General features: G+C 38.5%; 1 protein-coding gene across 1 annotated transcript in view; it reads left to right on the forward strand.

The window, feature by feature from the left end:
* LOC115860209 (zinc finger protein 474-like) overlaps window positions 1–23,365 on the forward strand; it is a 34,986-nt gene extending 11,621 nt beyond the window's left edge. The window contains exons 2-3 of the mRNA XM_030869796.2: window positions 19,835–20,015; window positions 23,214–23,365. Coding sequence (XP_030725656.1) covers window positions 19,835–20,015; window positions 23,214–23,365 — 333 coding nt within the window. The remainder of the gene's footprint in view (window positions 1–19,834; window positions 20,016–23,213) is intronic.
* The last annotated feature ends 325 nt before the right edge of the window (window positions 23,366–23,690 follow it).

A 23,690-nucleotide genomic window follows, 5' to 3' on the forward strand; every position in this document is an offset into this window, starting at 1 on the left:
TAGCTAGGTAGCAAACCATGTCTAGCTATTGGCATATTAATACAGATTAACCGTAAGTTTAGCTCATTTCTTAAAAATGAGTTGTAAGGCAAATACCTTTTATTGGGGAGATAAGTGGGGAGAGGGAGTGAAAGAACAGCTGCTCTAAGTCACAAGCTCATATGCTTTCAGGGTTTGGGCAGCTGCATGTAGGGCCATAGGGAATGGTGGAGCCTGTGGTATGCTGGAGAGTAAGTCCCACCTAAGGATATTCACACTGGAAACTTTTAAGAACTTTGTGCCAGTCAAATAAAACATGGAAGTCCATTGGCTGAAATGGTGGCGAGTCCATCAGTTTACAATCTGAGATCCAGAGTGTAAAACAGAGGGGACATAGTTCCACGGGGTAGCCTGGGTGAGATGCTGTAAAGAGGACAGCCTGGGTCATGAAGGACCCATGAGGGGACCCACATAGTTGTATAGTAGTTGAGTACAGGGTCTACTGGCACACACGCCGGGGCAAAGGGTAGCTCACCCTAGCTGCCAAACACCATTTGGATCACGTGTGGGAGACTCCAGAACAATGAGGCGATTCTTGTGGGTCAGATATCTGGGAGCCAAAGCTTCTAAGAATTTTACAAGGCCACAAAAAGTCCAGGACCCTAGAGAGGTTTCCCATTGGAGAGTAGTCTTCAGAACTAATCAGTCTGATTGAGTTCAAACATATCAATGGGCAAAGGAGTCAAGAATGCTTACTCCACTCAGCAAGCCCCTTTCTCCCCCGGCCCCTGTTTCTTGACTAATTTCATGGGGAATGGGCTCTGTGCACACCAAATAGGGATCTGTCAACTAGACTTATTGCCTCAGACAGAGAGCTTAGGAAAAAATAAAAAATGTTCCCAAATAAAGGTGGTGAATTTAAATACGATCATTCCCACAGTTAGGGCCAATTCCCAGTTCTGTCCCTAGCATAGTGCCTTGCACATTGCCTGTAATCAGAACATTCTTCTGAGCAACAGCATCTGGGCTACACTTGAACCACCTCCTGAGAGACAGCCGTTTCCTCCAAACGCATTTCCATTTAGTGCCATTCTCATCTGCCGAATCAGTCTCAGCTGTGTTTTCAGCAGATGTCTCTGGTTTCTTTCCACTCACAGTGCAACTTCAGTGTCAATATTTAGAATCCAAGTGCTTTATTGGCTTTCACGAAGTTGAAAAATCTCTGATTCAACTCAGATATTTACAGACTGGCTCCTTACCAGTCATGCTCCATCTGAGAAACAAAGTACACATCAACCTATAGGGCCAATTCTAGGCCATGTCCTGAGACAGGGCAAGGGTTGTCCTGTGTATTCTTTTCCACGGCCACCATATTTAAATTTTGTTATCTTGTGACTTGTGTCATTACAGATGATAGATCACAACCAGATGGTTTGAAAATGTGTTAAGGTGGGGCATCTTTTTCTAATTTACTCAAAGTGGTGGTGCAGGCAACGGGGACAGTTTCCCTTTCAAGACATTTTCACATCTCTGGGTTCTTTGATTTCTCTTTGACTCTTAGGTTAATGAATGTCCCCAAATGAACACAGGGCATGTGGCTGTTTTGTTACAGGGATGTTATGGTGCAACCTAAAAGGAAGAAAAAGGACCATTAAACTTTCAGCAGTGTTTTTTTTTTTCTAAGTAACGTGTGAAGCATGTTACCTGGGGGAAAGAGCGAGGCATTTTATTTGCATACATAATTAGGTAATAAAAAAGACATCTTTTACATCTTGATACAGCTGCTTTGGCCCAGCCCCACTAAAATAGCCTCTTCGAAAAGAACAGGCCAACTGCTTCAATGACAGCAAATAAATCCAGGTAACTATGGCCTTACAATGTGCAAATGTGCGAGGCTTCCTTTGTTCCCTGGTAGCAGGGAGGTAATTGTACGTGTGACCTTTTAGAGGCAAAGCTCTCAGCTTTCTTTCTTCCTGAGGGGATTGAGTCGAAATGATCATTGGAGGCTGAAAGGAGGGCGAAGGCAAAGCCAGGGAAAATGTAGTGGAATGACTAGTGCGATACAAAGGGAGCCTTACAGTACCCCTGAGATTCACTGAGGAAAACGACTAACTTAACTTACTTGTCTTTTGTGTACACATACTCATGCTCGTGCATGTGCGCGCGCGTGCGCGCGCGCACACACACACACACACACTCATATACTAAAGGACCTTGAACTTTCTCTTACTAGAAGATGAGAAACTGGTGTCAGTTATGTTTCAAATGCCAGATGCCATACACATGGGCACAGAGGGCTAGCCCTGCTTTTAATCTATCCATCCCTGGTGCAGGGGCTCAGGCCCTGACATTCTAAAACTGGATTTTCTGGATGAAATTGTATGTGGATGGAATTGTTACCCACTGCACTTACTCTGGCAAAAATGTTAATGTCCTGGAAAAGAAACTCAATAAAACACTTTATAATTTTCTCTAGTTCTTTTTTTTTTTTTTTCTCCCATGGTATTTTTTTTTTTTCTTTTTTCAACTGGAGAATTTCTTGGGTGACAAATTAAAGGGTTTAGAATTTAGATCACTTAAAAATATTCTCCAGTTTCTGGCAAAAGTAACCCTAAAACACATTATTTGATTTTGGAATTTCATCTGACGATGTGTATTGCTGACTTTGAACTGACTGCATTGCGTGAGCAGGGAGGTGCAAAAATACTCCACTAAACTAGGTCTGCATGAGTGGTGTTTAATCAGCTTCACTGAGGAATGATATACAAACGATAAACTCCATCCATTAAACACATACAATACAATGAGTTTTGAAAGTTTTATATACCTGTCACCACCATAACCCCTGATTTGATTTTTAGCCATCACAGCTTAGTTTGGATGTTATATAAATGAAATCAGGCGGAAATGTAGTCTTTTATGTCTGACTTCTTTCAGCATAATGATTCTGAGTTTCATCCATGTTGGTGTGGGTAGCAGTATTTTTTATTTTATTTTTATTTTATTGTATTTTATTATTTTTATTGCCAAGTAATAGTCCATTGAAGGGTGGAATTACACTTTGTTTATCTATTCATTGATGTTTCCAGTTGCATTAGAGTTTTTATTATCACTTAGGAGTACTGTCTACTTCAGTGCAGACAAAACCAGTTTACATTTCTTCAATATGGAAGAATCAAGGTGTTTTAATATGTGAAAAGTATAAATTGCCTCATCTGGCCCATTCCTTGATCTGATTCTGTCTCAAAGGTCCTCATCTTTGAACTCAGGTCTCAACACAGTCAAGACAGTTTCCATTACTGTTTTTCGTTGCCCAGTCTCTGCCTGACTCCCAAATAATACAATGCCTTCACATGACCAAGGCAGCCCTCTTGGTGTAGCAAGTACTTGCTTCTAGTACTGTCTGTCAAATCCTCCCCAGCTACTGAAGCATGGCTACCTTCTAATGACAGGAGGATGGAGTCTGGGGTCAGGACCAAGGTGGGAAGCCAGGGAGACCCTTAGAAAAGGTGCTGATCTTTGACTGCATTCTTGAGGTCTGATACTCATGTTTTAGTCCTGTATTGAGTAGCCCGATTCCTGCTTTCACACTTCCCCTGGTCAGTTATTCCACTATGGACTTTAAAGCTTTCATATTAACATACTACAGTACTGTTAAGCAGTTTTTGAATAGGTCATGTTGTTGGGCAATTTGTTTGAGGGAGTTCTGCCCACATCAGTACAATTCTACTCATTCAACAAACCCATTTCAATTATCACCCTCTTCACTGGTTTCTGGTCAAGACTCTTCCCTTTCTTCCTACTTCAGGCTCCTATAACACTCTGACTCTGTATCATGACACATAAATTTTGCCTTCTAATTTAGTTTACATGCTTGTCTCCATTACTAAGGAAAGCTAAGGATTGGGGTTCCCCATAACCTCCAGCAGGGTGAAGGTGTATACTCAATTTAAATGCTTGTTGTTGGAAGGAACAGATGAATAAATCCATGGAGGCAATAAAATAGAGGACTGTGGCCTCTACCTTGGGGAATAATGTTGAGTTTGGTGTGGCTAGCAGACCTGTTTCATGGGGCTTAGGCTGGGCCTGAACGAAATCAGTCTGAAGTGTTTGGACTTTATTGTGTAGTCATAGAGAACCACAGAAATTCCTGATATCAAATCAGACCAGCCAAGTTTGTACAAAACTTAGTCAAGTGCACAGGGTGAGGAAGCAGTCGGGAGGCTGAATATCATACAATGATTTGTCAGTCCAGCCACAGTGGGTGACACAGGACCCAAGGGGATGGTTCAGTCCATCCATCTCCCAAATCATCTTTTTGGCTGTCACTTTTCAACATAAGATGGCTCATACCCTACAATCCCATCTAGTTATTTGTGAATTCACTTTTTGGTGAATGCAGCCAAGCTAGGGAAACAAGCCTGAATAAAATGAAAATATTAGGAAGAGCTATACTTAGATCATCTTATGGTGGAAACAGACTCGTGCTAAATCCTGTCCTCAGATTATTTTTCCAGGCCTTTGTTACTGCTTTTTAAAGTAATAGAGCTGAATTCTAGGACTTCAGTTGAGTTACATCATGCAAGCATTTAACTAATGTATTTTCAACTATAAACCATTGACAGAAGAAAATAGTATTGGAATAATGTAATTTAAGATATTGTCAATATTTTCATTTTGCATTGTACTTTTATGCTATGCAGAGGTGTATTCATTCTTAATGTTATTTTAATTCCAGTTACTAATTGGTTGCATTACTAAACTGTAATATATACAATACCTTGAATATCATCTTTTATCAGTTATTTAAGGAATTTTCAGAAAGTAATTGGGGCTCCACTTGATTTTTTCTTTTAGGACTGAGTTTATTACCTAATCTCTGCTTAAGTTTTGACTCGGGAGTTGACATTCTTTTTTATTACTTTATTATTATTATAAAAATGACACAAGTTCATTATAAAAGTTCAAGCTGTCATAAAAGTATAAAATTAGCATAACAGTTACCCCAGCTTAGTTTGACCTTAGTGAGTATCATTCCAGACATCTATGTAAATAACATATAAATAAATAGACATGCAGGTTTTCATAGAAATGAGATCATCACATTCAAGTTATTATTGATAGAGGTAATATATTTAATTTTACTTGAATTCAACAAAAAGAAACCAAAGTGAAACTGATGATATTGCTGAACTTCAGAAAAATATTTCTTCACTAAAAGAATGTTAGTTAGTTTCTAAAGGACCCACTAATGCTAAAAAACAAAGATACGTTATTAAAGAATATGAAAAAAAATTTAACTCCATGTTTCAATTTTATACTGCTTTAATTGACTGTTTGCCATGAAAGGTGGAGAATTTAGTACCATTAACATCTTTGTACCTACCTCTCCTTCCGTGGCCAATTTTTGTAAGTAAGGTATTTTTATTTTTCAAGGTGTGTTGCTTTTCTATTCTCTTCCCTAACCATAATTTCTATAGTCATTTTACCTTAGTTCTGTGTTTAAATGGATTCATTGCCATTCTTATAAATCTGTATTTCTCCATGTGGATTACAGCTTCAATATTTCTGAGCTTTTTTTTGTTTGCTGTTTTTGTTTCATCTCTTGATTGCTTATATTTTATGGATTGATGTTTTTCAAAAGTGTGTAATTTATCGACGAAACGGGGACATTTTAGAGAGTAAAAGAAGGGACTATTAATACTTAGTCAAGACAACAGGTACATTAGGAACTGTTTTACACAAAGCAGAACTTAAGATCTTCCTAAAGCCAGAGGTGGTATATTTCATAAGTTCTTGCAGCCTTCAGTTCAGTACTTTTAGAGGCATTTAAATGGTGCCAAATGGCTCCTTACACAAAGGAGCATCTATTTGAAAGAAAAGGTTTGGCTCTGACTAAAGGCCCAACATCTCACTTCCTGGGGTAAATGGATGGGTTTTAGGGAGTCCCCCAGTCATTCCAAATCATATCCACAGTTCTCTGTACATGTGTATTTTTCTGAGGAGATGGCCTTTGCAACCATTAGATTTTCAAAGGGGCTTATGGCTCCATATATATTACTAATTGATATTTCACAACATAGCTCCCAAAAGCTACATCACTGATGCATGTTCTCCTAAAAATAATATCACACAACTATAATTTCACACTATTATTACTTAGTATTTATTGTGGGATTAATATAAGAAATGACCAAATGTACTAGTCATAACTTCCACTTTAGTTTTTAATGTCTCTTTCATTAAGGTTCATGCAATAGTATTTAATGTTAGGAATATCTTTTCCTTCTGACCAATTACTATACTTCCTTCTATAAGCTCTGTTACCTATTGAGTTGTGTGGTTCACTATGGTTTTCTTTCCGCCTGAGCACTCAGGGAGGTCATCAAAAGCTATGTGAAGCTATTTGAAATAGGTATCCTAGTCTAGGTTTTCTGGAACTATGTCCATTCCTCTTCAATCAACATCTCTCTTAAGGCTCTCCACTAAACAATCCTCTTTCCTTGGTCCTTATTCTTTTCCCTTTGATTCAGTGGTGATATTACAAATTGTAAAAAAGAATGGATGGATGACAGGTCATCTACACTGATTAGGAGAAAAGTTGTTAAATGTCCACTTCCCTTTGCATTGCACAGTCCTGGCCTAAAAGATTGAACATGAGGCATTCCTGACAAAGAAGAGACATTAACAGAAAGAAAAAAAAAAATGCTGTGTGGAAAATAGAATAATAATTCCAATGGTGGCCAGAAAAATGATTGAAAACATATGAAAGTTAGTGGATTCAACTTGAAAGAAATATACACATATGAAAACTTCCCCTGAAGTGTTCAAGTGCCTCTGGCTACATCCAACCTAAACAGACTTTCCCAGGAAACTGAAAGAACAAGGGCAAAATGTGATGAGCCCTAATAAACTTGCTGTGTAGGGGCATTTAGCTGCCCCCCTAAAACAGTTCACATCAGAAATAGTGCTTATGTAGTGCTTATGTAGATCAAAACTGTTGATCTAATCCTTTGCTTTGCAGAAACTTTAGACTGACTGGCTTCCTCTTTGCCCTCCTTTGATTACACTTCCTGGAGTTGGCTTGCCCTGGCAGGTCCCGTGTAGACAAGCCCCCTGGGCACACCTTCCGCCACCCGCCTTGCTCAGTTATGTGAGTCCCAGTAGCACACTAGCCAAGAAGCGGCCGTCTACCCTTTCCACCTGGAACATGGTCTCTTCTTCCTGTTCCTCCTCTCCATCCCCCACTCATCCACTTCCATCTGAAAACACTGAAAATGCTAAAGAGTAAAACCTTGGCAGTGGCCATAACCACAAGTTGGAGATTGTTCAACTTTCTCTGGAAGTTTCAGACTGACAGTTGTGAAATTAATGAACAATAAAAGAGGTTCTCTTATCTCTGTTCAGACCCATGGGGATGCATTTTTCTCTTCAGCTGTGTGTCTGGGTTGCTTACACTTCCCTAGAGCGTGGCTTAGGAGCGAGATGCTCAAAACCTAAGAATATGGAGTATATTGCAAGTTCAACTGCAGTTCACCCACAAATATAGAGCATGGGGCAGGCTTTGGAAAATATAATATAGAATATCTTAGCCTTTTTATGGTATTAATTTTCTCCCACATCCCTGTAAGTTATTTTGTGCCTGTCTTCTAGCCTCTGTGTCTGCCTATTTTCTTCTAATTTTTCCTTCCAGAAGAAGCCTTATGACAATGTGACATGAAATGTCTTCATTTATGACCCATACCAATTATTTTGCTTACACGCTTGGTTAAATACTACATTTGGCTCATACTTTCCATATGGAGTTTTAAGAAATTTATTATTCTCAAAGTAAAAAGAATAACTTCTTTTTTCAAACTTCAAAAACCTGCATCTAATTAATCTTTCAAGTAAATAAACATATAAAAATAAGAAGGAACTTTTGGATACTTTGAAGATTATTACTTCTGCTTTACTCTTTCTCTTAGGTCTTGAATTCCCTAAATATTTATAAAGTCACTTTTCAAGTGTTAGACATTGCTACATGGCTAATAAGAAGGAAGGATAAAGAACTATTTCATTATTTTGATTAAGGTAGTATATTGACATAGGTCAGTATAGAAAAATAGAATAAAAATATTTTTCCTCAAACAATGTGCTTTTTTAAAGACTTGGCTCATCCCGGAAGTAACTCCACTTTCCATTTTGCTTGGTCTGCATTAATTGTGGATTTACTCATCTAGAATCTGTTATTTCTGCTCAGGCATGCAGAAATCATAAAACTGTTTCCTTCTGATTTTGATCTTTTCCTGTGCTTTTTCCACTGCAGATGTAACCCCTAAGAGTTAGTTAAAAGCAAGCTGATTCTAAAACATGCACACATTTCACCATGTTTTATTTCCCCAGTGGAGACCACACGACCAACTTAATTTGGTTCTGCTTTCATGCCACCCCAGTGCTACTTCAGAAATATTGAAAAAGGTCATTTAATTCCACTGCAATTTCTTGCAGCTCAACTTAACTGGGCCTTTTCCATTATTCTGTGAGTATTCTTCCCTAATTGAATCACTGTTTCCCACAGTGCTTAATCCCAGTATTTTTCACTATTCTATTTCCCAGAATCAGAATCTCTTCATTCTCTAAAGATCACTTTGCCTCATACTTAGAAGACTAAATTCATTTTATGTTAGCTTCACTAGCGCCTCGCTTCTCTACAGTAATCTTTCTCTAACTCCACCTGTTTTATTTTTCTTCCTTTTCCCCTTCCCATTTCCAGTTACACCCTTGACCCAATCTTCTCTTGCCTCCTCAGAGACCTTTTTCTATTGATTATCCCTTTTCTCTTATCTTAGTTCCCCAGCCAGGGATTGAACCCAGGCCCTAGGCAGTGGAGGCTCAGAGTCCTAACCACTGGACTGCCCAGGAATTCCCAGGCCTACAGTTTCTTAATCTCCATCCCAAACACTCCTATCCCCAAAACAGCAAAAAAACAAATCTTTCTTAACTCTACTTATCTCTCAAATTTTCTTTCTGCAGACTTTTGGAAAGTGTATTCCTCTTCTTATTGACCTAATCTTTAACTCCTAACAATTTAGTTTTTATTCTTTTCACTCCTTTGGAACTAAACTATCCAACGTCACTGGCTTATAACCTACTGGTAACCAGATCTACCTGCCTTCCTCAGCCACCCATTACTCTCTGTAGCATTTGACAGAGTTGATGACACCAACTTTCTGGAACCAGAAGTGTTTCCAGAATTCTGAAGGGAGTCTTTTTCTCCATGCCCAAGTTTCTTTAACTTCAAACTTGAACCTTTATCTTTTTAGACTGCAATTTCCCTTGCTCGATCTCCTTATTGTAGATATTCTCCTGGGAATTTTTCTCCATACACTCTCTATATATGCCTCTTCTAGAATTTTTATGGTTTTAAACCTCTTTTCTGTGCAAACAGTTCTGAATCCCACTAATCCTGAATTACAGGCCTCTGTTTCTTATTTTGCCTGGACTAATTTGTGTTTAAACTCCACTAATACATCAAACTCAACAGGTCCAGAACAGAATCCCTTTTTTCTCCTTCCCCAACCTGTCTTTCCAGATTTCTCCCTTTCTGAAAGTGGCATCACCATCTTCCCTCTTATTTAGAATAAAACATTGGTGTTCTCTTGGACCCATGATTTACTTACCCCCCAGAGCCATGAATGCTCAAGCTCTCAAAGATACGCTGCCCTGCTACTCCTTTTATATACAGCCAAACAGACTTTCCTGCAGTGAACTTATAGGTTATTTCCCTGCCTAACAGCTTCCTATCACTTACAAAACAAAATCTAGATCTTAGCCTGGCATTCATGGTTGTTCACAGCATGGCCACCACCTACCTATTTGATTCTAGTTCTCAGTGCTACACTGAGCATCAGGCAAGCTGAATTATTTGCTATTCTCTGTACTAACCTTCAGATTTCTGTCCATGGGACTTTGCTCATGCAAAGTCATGCTCATGCTGTCTTTGCTCAGCCTCCAAAATCTTTCTCCATCCTTCCCAGCCCTTGTGGTCTAAATTTTGCCCATTCTTCTAATGCTACCTCCTTAAAGCTTTCCCTGAACGTCACAACTGGAAGAAACATTTCCAACCTCTGAATTTAATTAGATTTTAATAATATAGCCATACTATTTTCTTTGGCTTCATGTTTATATGAATTTTTTCCCTTCCTTTTACTTGTAATCAGTTTCTATCTTTATGTTCATAAAATGTGTTTCTTATAAGCAACATATAATTGGGTCTTGCTTTTTTTTTTTTATCTAGTCTGTCAATCCATGCCTTTTAATTGCGTTCTTTGGTCCATTTATATTTACCCCAGTTATAAATATACATAGAATAAAGTCTACCACCTTGGTGTTTTAATCATACTTATGCCTCCTGCCTTTATTTTTCTTATTTTAATTTTTTAAATATTTTTCAGTTTTATTTTTATTTTATTTTTTAAAATTGTATTGAAGTATAGTTGATTTATAACGTGTTAATGTCTGCTGTATAGCAAAGTGATTTAGTTATACATATATATATTATTTTTCATATCCTTTTCCACTATGGTTTATCAAAGGATACTGAATATAGTGTGTTATACAGCAGGACCTTGTTGTTTATCCATCTTATATATAATAATTTACATCTGCTAATCCCAAACTCCCAACCCTTCCCTCCTCTACTCCCTCTCCCCCATGGCAAACACAAGTCTGTTCTCTGTGTCTGTGAGTCTGTTTCTGTTTCGTAGATAAGGTCATTTGTGTTGTATTTTAGATTCCACATATAATTGATATCATATGGTATTTGTCTTTCTCTTTCTGACTTACTTTGCTTACTACAATAATATCTAGGTCCATCCATGTTGCTGCAAATGGCATTATTTCATTCTTCTTTATGGCTGAGTAATATTCCATTGTGTGTGTGTGTGTGCATGCGCGCACATGTGCGTGTGTGTGTGTGTATGTATATATATATATATATATATATACCACATCTTCTTTATCCATTCTTCTGTTGATGAACATTAAGATAGTTTCTGTGTCTTGGCTATTGAAAATAGTGCTGTTATGAACATAGGGGTGCATGTATCTTTTCAAATTATGGAGGTTTTCTTCTGGATATACGATGAGGAGTGGGATTACTGGATTATATGGCAACTATATTTTTAGTTTTTTGAGGAACCCCCATACTGTTCTCCATAGTGGCTGCACCAATTTACATTCCCACCAACAGGGTAGGAGGGTTCCTATTCTCCACACCCTCTTCAGCATTTGTTATTTGTAGACTTTTTAATGATGGCCATTTTTAATGGTGTAAGGTGTGGTACCTCATTGTGGGGTTTTATTTTTCTAACATTTTTATTGGAGTATAATTGCTTTACAATGGTGTGTTAGTTTCTGCCGTATAACAAAGTTAGTCAGCTATACATATACATATATCCCCATATACACTCCCTCTTGCGTCTCCCTCCCTCCCACCCTCCCTATCCCACCCCTCTAGGTGAACAGAAAGCACTGAGCTGACCTCCCTATGCTATGTGGCTGCTTCCCACTAGCTATCTATTTTACATTTGGGAGTGTATATATGCCACTCTCTCACTTTATTCCAGATCACCCTTCCCCCTCCCCGTGTCCTCAAGTCCATTCTCTACATCTGCGTCTTTATTCCTGTCCTGTCCCCTAGGTTCTTCAGAACCTTTTTTTATCTTTTTTTTTTTTTTTTTTTAGATTCCATATATATGTGTTAGCATATGGTATTTGTTTTTCTCCTTCTGACTTACTTCACTCTGTATGACAGACTCTAGGTCCATCTACTTCAATACAAATAACTCAATTTTGTTTCTTTTTATGGCTGAGTAATATTCCATTGTATATATGGAATATTGAATATATATACAATATTCCATTGTATATATGTTTATAAAAGATATATAAACATCTTCTTTATCCATGCATCTGTCAGTGGACACTTAGGTTGCTTCCATGTCCTGGCTATTGTAAATAGAGCTGTAATGAACATTATGGTACATGATGCTTTTTGAATTATGGTTTTCTCAGGGAATATGCCCGCTAGTGGGATTGCTGGGTCATATGGTAGTTGTATTTTTAGGTTTTTAAGGAACCTCCATACTGTTCTCCATAGCGGCTATATCAATTTACATTCCCACCAACAGTGCAAGAGGGTTCCCTTTTCTCCACACCCTCTCCAGCATTTATTGTTTGTAGATTTTTTGATGATGGCCATTATGACCGGTGTGAGGTGATACCGTGTTGTAGTTTTGATTTGCGTTTCTCTAATGATTAGTGATGTTGAGCATCCTTTCATGTGTTTGTTGTCAATCTGTATATCTTCTTTGGAGAAATGTCTGTTTAGGTCTTCTGCCCATTTTTGCATTGGATTGTTTGTGTTTTTGGTATTGAGCTGCATGTGCTGCTTGTATATTTTGTAGATTAATCCTTTGTCAGTTGCTTCATTAGCAAATATTTTCTCCCATTCTAAGGGTTGTCTTTTGTCTTGCTTATGGTTTCCTTTGCTGTTCCAAAGCTTTTAAGTTTCATTAGGTCCCATTTATTTATTTTTATTTTTATTCCCATTTCTCTAGGACGTGGGTCAAAATGGATCTTGCTGTGATTTATGCCATAGAGTGTTCTGCCTATGTTTTCCTCTAAGAGTTTTATAGTATCTGGCCTTACACTTAGGTCTTTAATCCATTTTAAGTTTATTTTTGTGTATGGTGTTAGGGAGTGTTCTAATTTCATTCTCTTACATGTAGCTGTCCAGTTTTCCCAGCACCACTTATCGAAGAGACTTTCTTTTCTCCATTGTATATTCTTGCCTTTATCAAAGATAAGGTGACCATATGTGCATGGTTGATCTCTGGGCTTTATATCCTGTTCCACTGATTGATATTTCTGTTTTTGTGCCAGTACTATACTGTCGTGATTATTGTAGCTTTGAATTATAGTCTGAAGTCAGGGAGCCTGATTCCTCCAGCTCAGTTTTTCTTTCTCAAGATTGCATGGTTATTCGGGGTCTTTTGTGTTGCCATACAAATTGTGAAATTTTTTGTTCTAGTTCTGTGAAAAATGCCATTGGTAATTTGATAGGGATTGTGTTGAATCTGTAGATTGCTTTGGGTAGTAGAGTCATTTTCACAATGTTGATTCTTCCAATCCAAGAACATGGTATATCTCTCTATCTGTTTGTATCATCTCTAATTTCTTTCATCAGTGTCTTATAGTTTTCTGCATGCAGGTCTTTTGTCTCCTTAGGTAGGTTTTTTCCTAGGTATTTTATTCCTTTTGTTGCAATGGTAAATGGGAGTGTTTCCTTAATTTCTCTTTCAAATAGTGTATAGGAATGCAAGAGATTTCTGTGCATTAATTCTGTGTCCTGTTACTTTACCAACTTCACTGATTAGCTCTAGTAGTTTTCAGGTAGCATCTTCAGGATTCTCTGTGTATAGTATCATGTCATCTGCAAACAGTGACAGCTTTACTTCTTCTTTGCCGATTTGGATTCCTTTTATTTCTTTTTCTTCTCTGATTGCTCTCGCTAAAAGTTCCAAATCTATGTGGAATAATACTGGTGAGGGTAGGTAACCTTGTCTTTTTCCTGATCTCAGGGAAAATGGTTTCAGTTTTTCACCATTGAGAACAATGTTGGCTGTGGGTTTGTCATATATGGCCTTTATTATGTTGAGGTAAGTTTCCTCTACGCCTACTTTCTGGAGAGTTTTTATCATAAATGGGTGTTGAATTTTGTTGAACACTTTTTCTGCATCTATTGAGATGATCTTATCCTTTTTATTCTTCTGTTTGTCAATATGGTGTATCACACTTATTGATTTGCATATATTGAAGAATCCTTGCATTCCTGGGATAAACCCCACTTGATCATGGTGTATGATCCTTTTAATGTCTGTTGGATTTTGTTTGCTAGTATTTTTTTAGGATTTTTCCATCTATGTTCATCAGTGATATTGGCCTGTAGTTTTCATTTTTTGTGACATCTTTGTCTGGTTTGGTATCAGGGTGAAGGTGGCCTCGTAGAATGAGTTTGGGAATGTTCCTCCAAACTTTTGGAAGAATTTGAGAAAGATAGGTGTTACCTCTTCTCTAAATGTTTGATAGAAGTTGCCTGTGAAGCCATCTGGTCCTGGGCTTTTGTTTGTTGGAAGAGTTTTAACCACAGTTTCAATTTCAATGCTTGTGATTGGTCTGTTTGTATTTTCTATTTCTTCCTGGATCAGGCTCGGAAGGTTGTGCTTTTCTAAGAATTTGTCCATTTATTCCAGGTTTTCCATTTTATTGGCATACAGTTGCTTGTAGTAATCTCTCATGAACCTTTGTATTTCTGCACTGACAGTTGTTGCTTCTCCTTTTTCATTTCTAATTCTATTGATTTAAGTCTTTTCCCTTTTTTTCTCAGTGAGCCTGGCTAATGGTTTATCAGTATTTTTTTATGTCCTCAAAAACCAGCTTTTAGTTTTATTGATCTTTGCTATCATTCCTTCATTTCTTTTTCATTTATTTCTGATCTGATCTTTATGATTTCTTTCCTTCTGCTAACTTTGGGGTTCTTTTGTTCTTCTTTCTCTAATTGCTTTAGGTGTAAGGTTAGGTTGTTTATTTGAGATGTTTCTTGTTTCTTGAGGTGGGATTGTATTGCTATAAACTTCCCTCTTAGAACTGCTTTTGCTGCATCCCATCCTAAGTTTTGAGCCATTGTGTTTTCATTGTCATTTGTTTGTAGGTATTTTTTTATTTCCTCTTTGATTTCTTCAGTGATCTCTTGTTATTTATTAGTGTATTGGTTAGCCTCCATGTGTTTGTATTTTTTACAGTTTTTTTTTTCCTTTAATTGATATCTAGTCTCATAGCACTGTGGTCAGAAAAGATACTTGTTACAGTTTCAGTGTTCTTAAATTTACCAAGGTTTGGGCTTCCCTGGTGGCGCAGTGGTTGAGAGTCCGCCTGCCGATGCAGGGGACACGGGTTTGTGCCCCAGTCCAGGAAGATCCCACATGCCGCAGTGGCTAGGCCCGTGATCCATGGCCACTGAGCCTGTGCGTCCGGAGCCTGTGCTCTGCAATGGGAGAGGCCACAACGGTGAGAGGCCCGTGTACTGCAAAAAAAAAAAAATTTACTAAGGCTTGATTTGTGACCCAAGGTATGATCTATCCTAGAGAATGTTCCATGACAACTTGAGAAGAAAGTGTATTCTGTTGTTTTTTAATGGAATGTCCTATAACTATCAATTAAACCCATCTTGTTAATATATCATTTGAAGCTTGTGTTTCCTTATTTATTTTCATTTTGGATGATCTGTCCATTGGTGAAAGTGGGGTGTTAAAAGTCCCCTACTATGATTGTGTTATTGTTGATTTCCCCTTTTGTGGCCATTAGCATTTGCCTTACGTATGGAGGTGCTCCTATGTTGGGTGCATAAATATTTACAATTGTTATATCTTCTTGGATTGATCCCTTGATCATTATGTAGTGTCCTTCTTTGTCTCTTGTAATAGTCTTTATTTTAAAGTCTATTTTGTCTGATAAGAGAATTGCTACTTCAGCTTTCCTTTGATTTCCATTTGCATGGAATATCTTTTTCTATCCCCTCACTTTCAGTCTGTATGTGTCCCTAGGTCTGAAGTGGGTCTCTTGTAGACAGCATATATACTGGTCTTCTTCTTGTATCCATTCATCCAGTCTGTGTCTTTTGGTTGGAGCATTTAATTCATTTGCACTTAAGGTAATTATCCAAATGTATGTTCCTGTTACCGTTTTCTTAATTGTTTTGGGTTTGTTTTTGTAGGTCTTTTCCTTCTCTTGTGTTTCCTGCCTAGAGAAGATCCTTTAGCACTTGTTGTAAAGCTGGTTTGGTGGTGCTGAATTCTCTTAACTTTTGCTTCTCTGTAAAGGTTTTAATTTCTCCGTCGAATCTGAATGAGCTCCTTGCTTGGTAGAGTCACCTTGGTTGTAAATTTTTCCCTTTCATCACTTTAAATATATCCTGCCACTCCCTTCTGGCTTACAGAGTTTCTGCTGAAAGATCAGCTGTTAACCTTATGGGGATTCCCTTGTATGTTATTTGTTGTTTTTCCCTTGCTGTTTTTAATATTTTTTCTTTGTATTTAATTTTTGATACCTTGATTAATATGTGTCTTGGTGTGTTTCTCCTTGGATTTATCCTGGATGGGACACTCTGTGCTTCCTGGACTTGACTGACTATTTCCTTTCCCCTATTAGGGAAGTTTTCAACTATAGTCTCTTCAAATATTTTCTCATCCCTTTCTTTTTCTCTCCTTCTGGGACCCCTATAATTCAAATGCTGGTGTGTTTAATGTTGTCCCAGATGTCACTGAAACTGTCCTCAATTCTTTTCATTCTTTTTTCTTTATTCTGCTCTGTTGTAGTTATTTCCACTATTTTATCTTCCAGGTCACTTATCCGTTCTTCTGCCTCAGTTATTCTGCTATTGATTCCTTCTAGAGAATTTTAAATTCCATTTATTGTGTTGTTCATCATTGTTTGTTTGCTCTTTAGTTCCTCTAGGTCCTTGTTAAACGTTCATTTTCTCTATTCTATTTCCAAGATTTTGGCTCATCCTTACTATCATTACTCTGAATTCTTTTTCAGGTAAACTGCCTATTTCCTCTTCATTTGTTAGGTCTGGTGGGTTTTTATCTTGCTCCTTCATCTGCTCTGTGTTTCTCTGTCTTCTCTTTTTGCTTAGCTTACTGTGTTCGGGGTCTCATTTTCACATGCTACAGGTTCGTAGTTCCTGTTGTTTTTGGTGTCTGCTCTCAGGGGATAAGGTTGGTTCAGTGGGTTTTGTAGGCTTCCTGGTGGTGGGAACTGGTGCATGTGTTCTGGTGGATGAGGCTGGATCTTGTCTTTCTAGTGGGCAAGACCACGTCCGGTGGTGTGTTTTAGGCTGTCTGTGAACTTATTATGATTTTAGGCAGCCTCTCTGCTAATGGGTGGGTTTGTGTTCCTGTCTTGCTAGTTGTCTGGCATAGACTGTCTAGCACTGTAGCTTGCTGGTCGTTGAGTGGAGCTGGGTCTTAGTGTTGAGATGGAGATCTCTGGAAGAGTTTTTGCCCTTTGATATTACTTGGGGTTGGGAGGTCTCTGGTGGAACAATGTCCTGAACTTGGCTTCCCCACCTCAGAGGCTCAGGCCTGACACCTGGCCAGAGTACCAAGACCCTGTCAGCCACACAGCCATATACGTAGGGAGCTTCTTGCCTTTTGGGAAGTCTGATTTCTTCTGCCAGCATTCAGTAGGTGTTCTGTAGGAGTTGTTCCACATGTAGATGTATTTTTGATGTATTTGTGGGGAGGAAGGTGTTCTCCACGTCATACTCCTCCACCATCTTGAAGGTCCTCTCCTTGCCTTTTCTTTTAATCCTCTGTTCTTCTTTTCCTATATTTCTTTGGGGGACGGTTAACTCATCAATTTTTAAAAATTATTCTCTCTTCTCATTGACTTTTTAGTTATTCCTCTTGGCATGACTTTGTACTTTAGTGGTTATTATAGAGGCTAAAACATAGCATATCACATTCTATGTTTAAAAATTACTTCAAGAAAAATATAAGAATTCTATGACAATCTATTTCCAGTTTTTCGTCCCTACAATTTATGCTCTTGTTTACTATAACTTTACACATTAGAGAATATAAACTCCATTTTCTTTTGTTATTATTTTTCTTTAAAGAGCCCATGGTCTAAAGTGATTTTGTCATATATATGTACAAAAATTAGAAACATTTTTTAAAAGAGTGTTTTAATTTATTGACCTATTTGCATTTTATAGTGTTTTTCCATTCCTTCTTGCAGAACCAGATTTCCAGCTGATATTTTCCTACAGCATTTATAATGTCTTTTAACATTTCTTGTAAATCAACTCTGCTGAGGAAATTCTTTCACCTTTTGTCTAGATAAAGACATCTTTAGGACTTCCCTGGTGGTCCAGTGGTTAAGACTCTGTGCTTCCACTGCAAGGGGCATGGGTTGGATCCCTGGTCAGGGAAGTTCTGCATGCATGCCACACGGTGCAGCCAAAAAAAAAAAAAAGTCTTTATTTCACCTTCATTTTTGAAAGGTATTCTTACTGACTATGGAATTTTGAAATGACTGGATAATTTTTCCCTTTAAGCATTTTTAAAATGTCATTCTCTTGTTTCCTGTTCTTCATTTTTTTTTTTTTCTGATGAGAAGTCACCTGAAATTCTTATCGTTTCCTTATTCCCTTGTATGTGTTGTTTCTGTTTGAGAGCTTTCAAGCTTATCTTTGGTTCTTAGCAGTTTTACTAGTACATATCTAGTTCTGTTTTTTTGTTCATCTTGCTCGGATTTCTCTGAGCTTCTCAGATATGTCATTTTTAGTTATGTTCAATGCATTATAGGCTTTAAATTCCTCCATGGTAAACTGCCCGTGCTTTGTACTTAGTGTAAGGCCTGGAGCCAAAGCTCTCCTCCTGGTTCTTCTACTACACCTTTAGACTCCTGTGGACTCTACATGCCTGCAACAGAGGGGGGTTCCCTCTTAGTGCTCCCAAGCCTCCCCAGCAGTATACTGCTCTTATCTGGGACTAGCACATGGCCTAATTCTCCAGCTTTACCGTCACATTTAGACAAGCCCTATGTTCCTGAATTGGTAAGCGTTGATCTCAATGCTCCTGACTCTCTCCAGTGTTGGACTGTCACCCTCTATTACTAGGTGCAAGACCCAGTGGGTGGGAAAGTTTCTATAGACAGGACCTGTATGCTGCACCTCTGAATGGTTCACACTCAGCTGTCCTGCCCTTATCTCTGTGGCAGACAAATGTTGTTTCTAATTCATGTAAAGTTGGAGGGTGGGAGTTGTTCTCTTGTTTCTGCTGATCCACCCTCAAACTGAGGCAGTCCTTTTAGTTCATTAGTTTACCTTGCAACTTTGAGTATCTAATAGGCTCAAAAATTATGTTTCTGCAGGCTATCTGATTTGTTCTCATTGTTTAGGTGGGAAAAATGTTTCTTGTAATGTTCTATATCCTAGACAGAAGGGTTATATCCTTAACTCTTCCTTAGATTTGGTTCTCCCAGAAACAAACGTTAAGAAAAGGATTTGAGTTCAAGTAGTCTGGGGGGAGGTGATCTCAGGAACCCCAATAAAAGTAGTGGGAGGAGAGACAGGGAAAAGAAGGAAGTCTACATAGTGTGTTAATGAGTAACTGTGATACAGTCCCACTGGGGACTTCTGGAGCACTGTATGGAAACAGCCTAAGTGAGCAAGCTGGGTCTTTATCCACCAACTCCCAAGTGTAATTGATTAGTTGTCCTGCCTATAAGCGGAGTCTACTGCAGATCAAAAAAGGCAGAGACTCGCAGGTGCAGCAGAAATTTTATACATGAAGGAATGCGAGAGAGCACAACAGTGTCTGTTAAAAACTCTCTCTGTGCCAGTTAGGACATTAATTACTTTATTCCTCAGTCATATTGATGTACTGAGAGGATGATTCATACCTGATTTATCTTTGTATTCTCCCAGCATGGAGAAAAGTCAGAAGACAATCAATCACTATTTATTCAATGAGAAAATAACTTTTATAAAGTACCAATATGTAAAATTCTGGTTAGCTCTTCTTCATTTCCTGTCCTCCTCCCAAACCAACATCCTTACCCCCCACCTCAATCACCCAGGTAGTATAGTTTATTCTCTTAACTGCCAGAAAGGTTAAACTCACCAGAATGGTTAGACTCTTTTAAAAATTTACTGATTTTTCTAGCTAATTTAAATGTATTATAATTTAAAAGTATAATTTCCAAACCTGAACTTTATCTAACAGATATTTTGTATTACTTGCAGCCAACAATGATAAGGCATCCACCAACAGTTGTTTGCTACATTTGTGGTCGTGAATATGGAACAAAATCAATTGTCATCCATGAGCCACAATGTCTGAAAAAATGGCATAATGAAAACAACTTGTTGCCTAAAGAGCTAAGGAGACCAGAACCGAAAAAGCCAGAAGTCGGGACCATTACTGGTAAGTTTTTGGAAAAAAAGACTTGAGTGTATAAGGGAAGACTTTTCCCTGTAAACTTAAAAGAGTAGAGGTATTCTTTTATTACTTGTTCAGGTAACTGAAATCAGCAACATTTACTGTCTTGGCTACAGCCAAATAGAAAAAACAGTTCCAGAATACCTGACCAAAGTGTTGTCTTCAGATGCTGAGACATAAAGATACTATATCCTGGCAAACTGTACAAGGAGAGGGACTCACTGGTATTTGCTATATTTCCCAAAAGTTGCTTTCATATATTATCAAACACAAATCTTTAAAACTTTGTAGCTTAAAAAACCTTTGGGGACATCTGGAAACATGTTTTCAAATATGAATGTGTTTTAGTGTTCAAAGAGTGGGGGTACCAAAGTGAAATGCTTATAGGGTCTGCTAGTCAGGATACACAATTGAATAAATTTGTCCGTGTGTGGAAAAAGGGAAGGTGGAGACTATGAGTGGGAGAGCACTGCCTTTCTTTTTTTTTTTTTTGCGGACCTCTCACTGTTGTGGCCTCTCCCGTTGCGGAGCACAGGCTCCGGACGCACAGGCTCGGCGGCCATGGCTCACGGGCCCAACCGCTCCGCGGCATGTGGCATCCTCCCAGACTGGGGCACGAACCCGTGTCCCCTGCATCAGCAGGCGGACTCTCAACCATTGCGCCACCAGGGAAGCCCAACACTGCCTTTCTAAAGGAGACAGCTGCTATCCAGTTCCAGCTGGTGTTACACTTAAGAAATTTAGCCTTAAATTTACTGTGATGTACCTTTCAATAATACAAAAGAAACTGGAAATCTAGACTTCTATATGAAATGTCCAGATTTTAAAAATTTTGCAATGAATACTTTGTAAAACACTGCACAGGCTGACACTGGAACTTCATAAACTGCCATGTGTGGTCGCATTACAGAGCCTTATACTGACTCATTTAGGGTGAGAAAGAAGTAGTTCAGAGAGTGTGTTTGCCATACAAGCTCAGACTTGCTCATCATCTGCCATTGTCATTTTCTCAGTTGATCTCCTGATTCCCCTCAAAGGAAAACTATTCTTGGTTTTAAGAGAATCATTCAATTAATTGATTTTCTTTATGTAACCATAGGTACCTTGGAGGTCATTTAGTATCAGTTAGCCCAAAGTACTCTTGCTAGAGATGTGACCCAAAGAGACTTTTTTTTAACAACCCACAGAGTGGAATCTAGATTGTCATGATAAAGTTCTAAAGGCTGCTAGAACCCAACTATTCACAGTCCTTGCCTAAAGGAAGACTCTGCATGAAAAAGGTGGGAAAAGAGCTCAAGATGAAAATATCCATCTACTGAAATTAGAATATTTGCTCACAAAGAAATTGTTCACCTCTTTGAGACTGGCTTCCCATCATTTCTCATTTGGTGTCAAAAATCTATTTCCTTCACTTCTGATCTTTATCACTTTCTCTGCTTGAGCATGCTTATCACAATTCTAGAAGAGGTGAGAGAAACGACTGGTTTGGAAGCCCTGGAGTGTTCGCCATTCTGTTATTGGCTACAGATGGAAAAGGCAGATCCTTATAATTGCACTTTCTGCAATTTTTCTCTTGGCTCTATGCTTTTGTTATTTCCGAAGTTGCCCTTCCTCTCTAGGCAAAGAGAATTCTCATGAACATTTCCATCCCGTGGACTTACTGTAGTCATAGGATTCAAATAGCCCTTCCTCCAGATCCAAAGTACAAGCCCTAAAACTTTTAGAAATGTGATGAATCATCTTCAACTGAGAATCAGTGAATACTCTGGAATTTTTGAGTCCATATTAAAACTCATATGAGTAAGGAGAAAGTCAGTGCCATTCCTTTTTAAACTGCTTTTAAAGCACTCAAAATATACATTCAGGGCTTCCCTGGTGGCACAGTGGTTGAGAGTCCGCCTGCCGATGCAGGGGACACGGGTTCGTGCCCCGGTCTGGGAAGATCCCACATGCCGTGGAGCGGCTGGGCCCGTGAGCCATGGCCGTTGAGCCTGCGCGTCCGGAGCCTGTGCTCCACAATGGGAGAGGCCACGACAGTGAGAGGCCCGTGTACCGCCAAAAAAAAAAAATTATATATATATATATATATATATATATATATATATATATATATACACACACATTCATATCCTGCATGGAAAGTGACACTTCCTTTATCCAACGGAGAAATACTAGGTTGTCCTGTTGTGCTGGAGTTTAATTTCCCACGGAGAAAAAAATAAAAGAAAAAGAACATGAGTAAGCTTGTTAAAGAATCTAAGGTTTGCTATGTTTGTGTGAACCACTAGACAGAAGTCATATGGGTATTGCCTGGGCTTTAGTGAAGAAATATATGCTGTGAAAATAATTTTTTAAAAACTATGTGATATATTTTTGCATGCCTGGCTACATTTTGGGGGGCCTATTTTGGGCAATTCTAAGACATAGTCAATTTAATGTACTAAAGCCATTCTATTTAAATAAGGTTTATTAAAGTTAAATCCCACACTGTTTCTCTAAAATAAACCCATATGCCTTTTTTCCTGTGCTCTGCCAATGGAGATTATATATCTCTCAGCTGCTTTTGTTGTTTTCTTAAGGACGCTTTTTTTCATCAGATGAACTATTCTGTTTGCATTCTTCACTTTAATTACTTAAAGAATCTCTGAGTTTACGGCCATAAAGAGATGATAAAGTTTTAGGATACAATTCATCTCAAATTCACTCTCAACTGTCAGTTATGTCCTCTAAAAACATTCCACTGAAGGATTACAGGAGAAGAAAATTCAAATAAATGTTCTTTTCCTTTTGTAAGCTTATATTTAGAGTCAACTGAAAGAAAGCCAAAAGTTATATTTGCAAGATAATAATGTGTAAGCAAAGATGTTAATAATTAGTGAAGAATGCATATCACAACACATAAAACAATGTCTTCCCCTTTTTAAAATCTGAGGACTGAAAAACCTCTAGTTCCGAGCTAACGGTTCTCAACCCTTAAAAGACCGAGCAGCACTTTTTTTTTTTTTGGCAAAAGTAATACGATTTGTTTAAAAGCCTCAGTCAACAGGTATTTCCTGAAAATACTTTCCATAAAAAGTAGAGCATGGTTCTCCAGAATGAAAACTGATCCATTTTCCCATTTTCTTTTTCTTTTATTTTTTGTTCTTCTTTTTTTTTCTCCTCTGTTTTTCTTTAACTTTTCAGCCAAGGGTTTCTATGATCTTGATGCCTTAAACGAAGCTGCTTGGAAAAGTGCCCAGAGCCAGTTGGTTCCCTGTAATATTTGTGGGCGTACCTTCCTGCCAGACAGACTGATTGTTCACCAACGATCCTGTAAACCAAAAGTCGCCAAGTAAAGCTCTTTCTCCCTACGAAATAGTTGCAGGAATTAAATCCTTTGGAAAGAGCTGGGATATGACGGGGAGGAGGAAAAGGAGGGGAGGAGAGGAAACAAGGAATAGTGGAATTGACCAAAGGCCATCGAGCACGAGACGCCCAGCTCAGTGCTTTGGGGGCCTGGTGCGACCACTGTGTCACTGCTTTTAGCGTGCAGCTGCGTGTGTGTGCCTTGGCATGCCAGGGCCTCGCATGTCACACGGTTGTCAGGCAGAATTACACGTGGCCGCCCCTCATCAGAGCTGGCATTTTTATCTCCAGGAAATTTCAGAGCCAGTTGTTGCT

Source organism: Globicephala melas, chromosome 3 (genome assembly GCF_963455315.2).
Source record: "Globicephala melas chromosome 3, mGloMel1.2, whole genome shotgun sequence".
Classification (NCBI taxonomy): Eukaryota; Metazoa; Chordata; class Mammalia; order Artiodactyla; family Delphinidae; genus Globicephala; species Globicephala melas.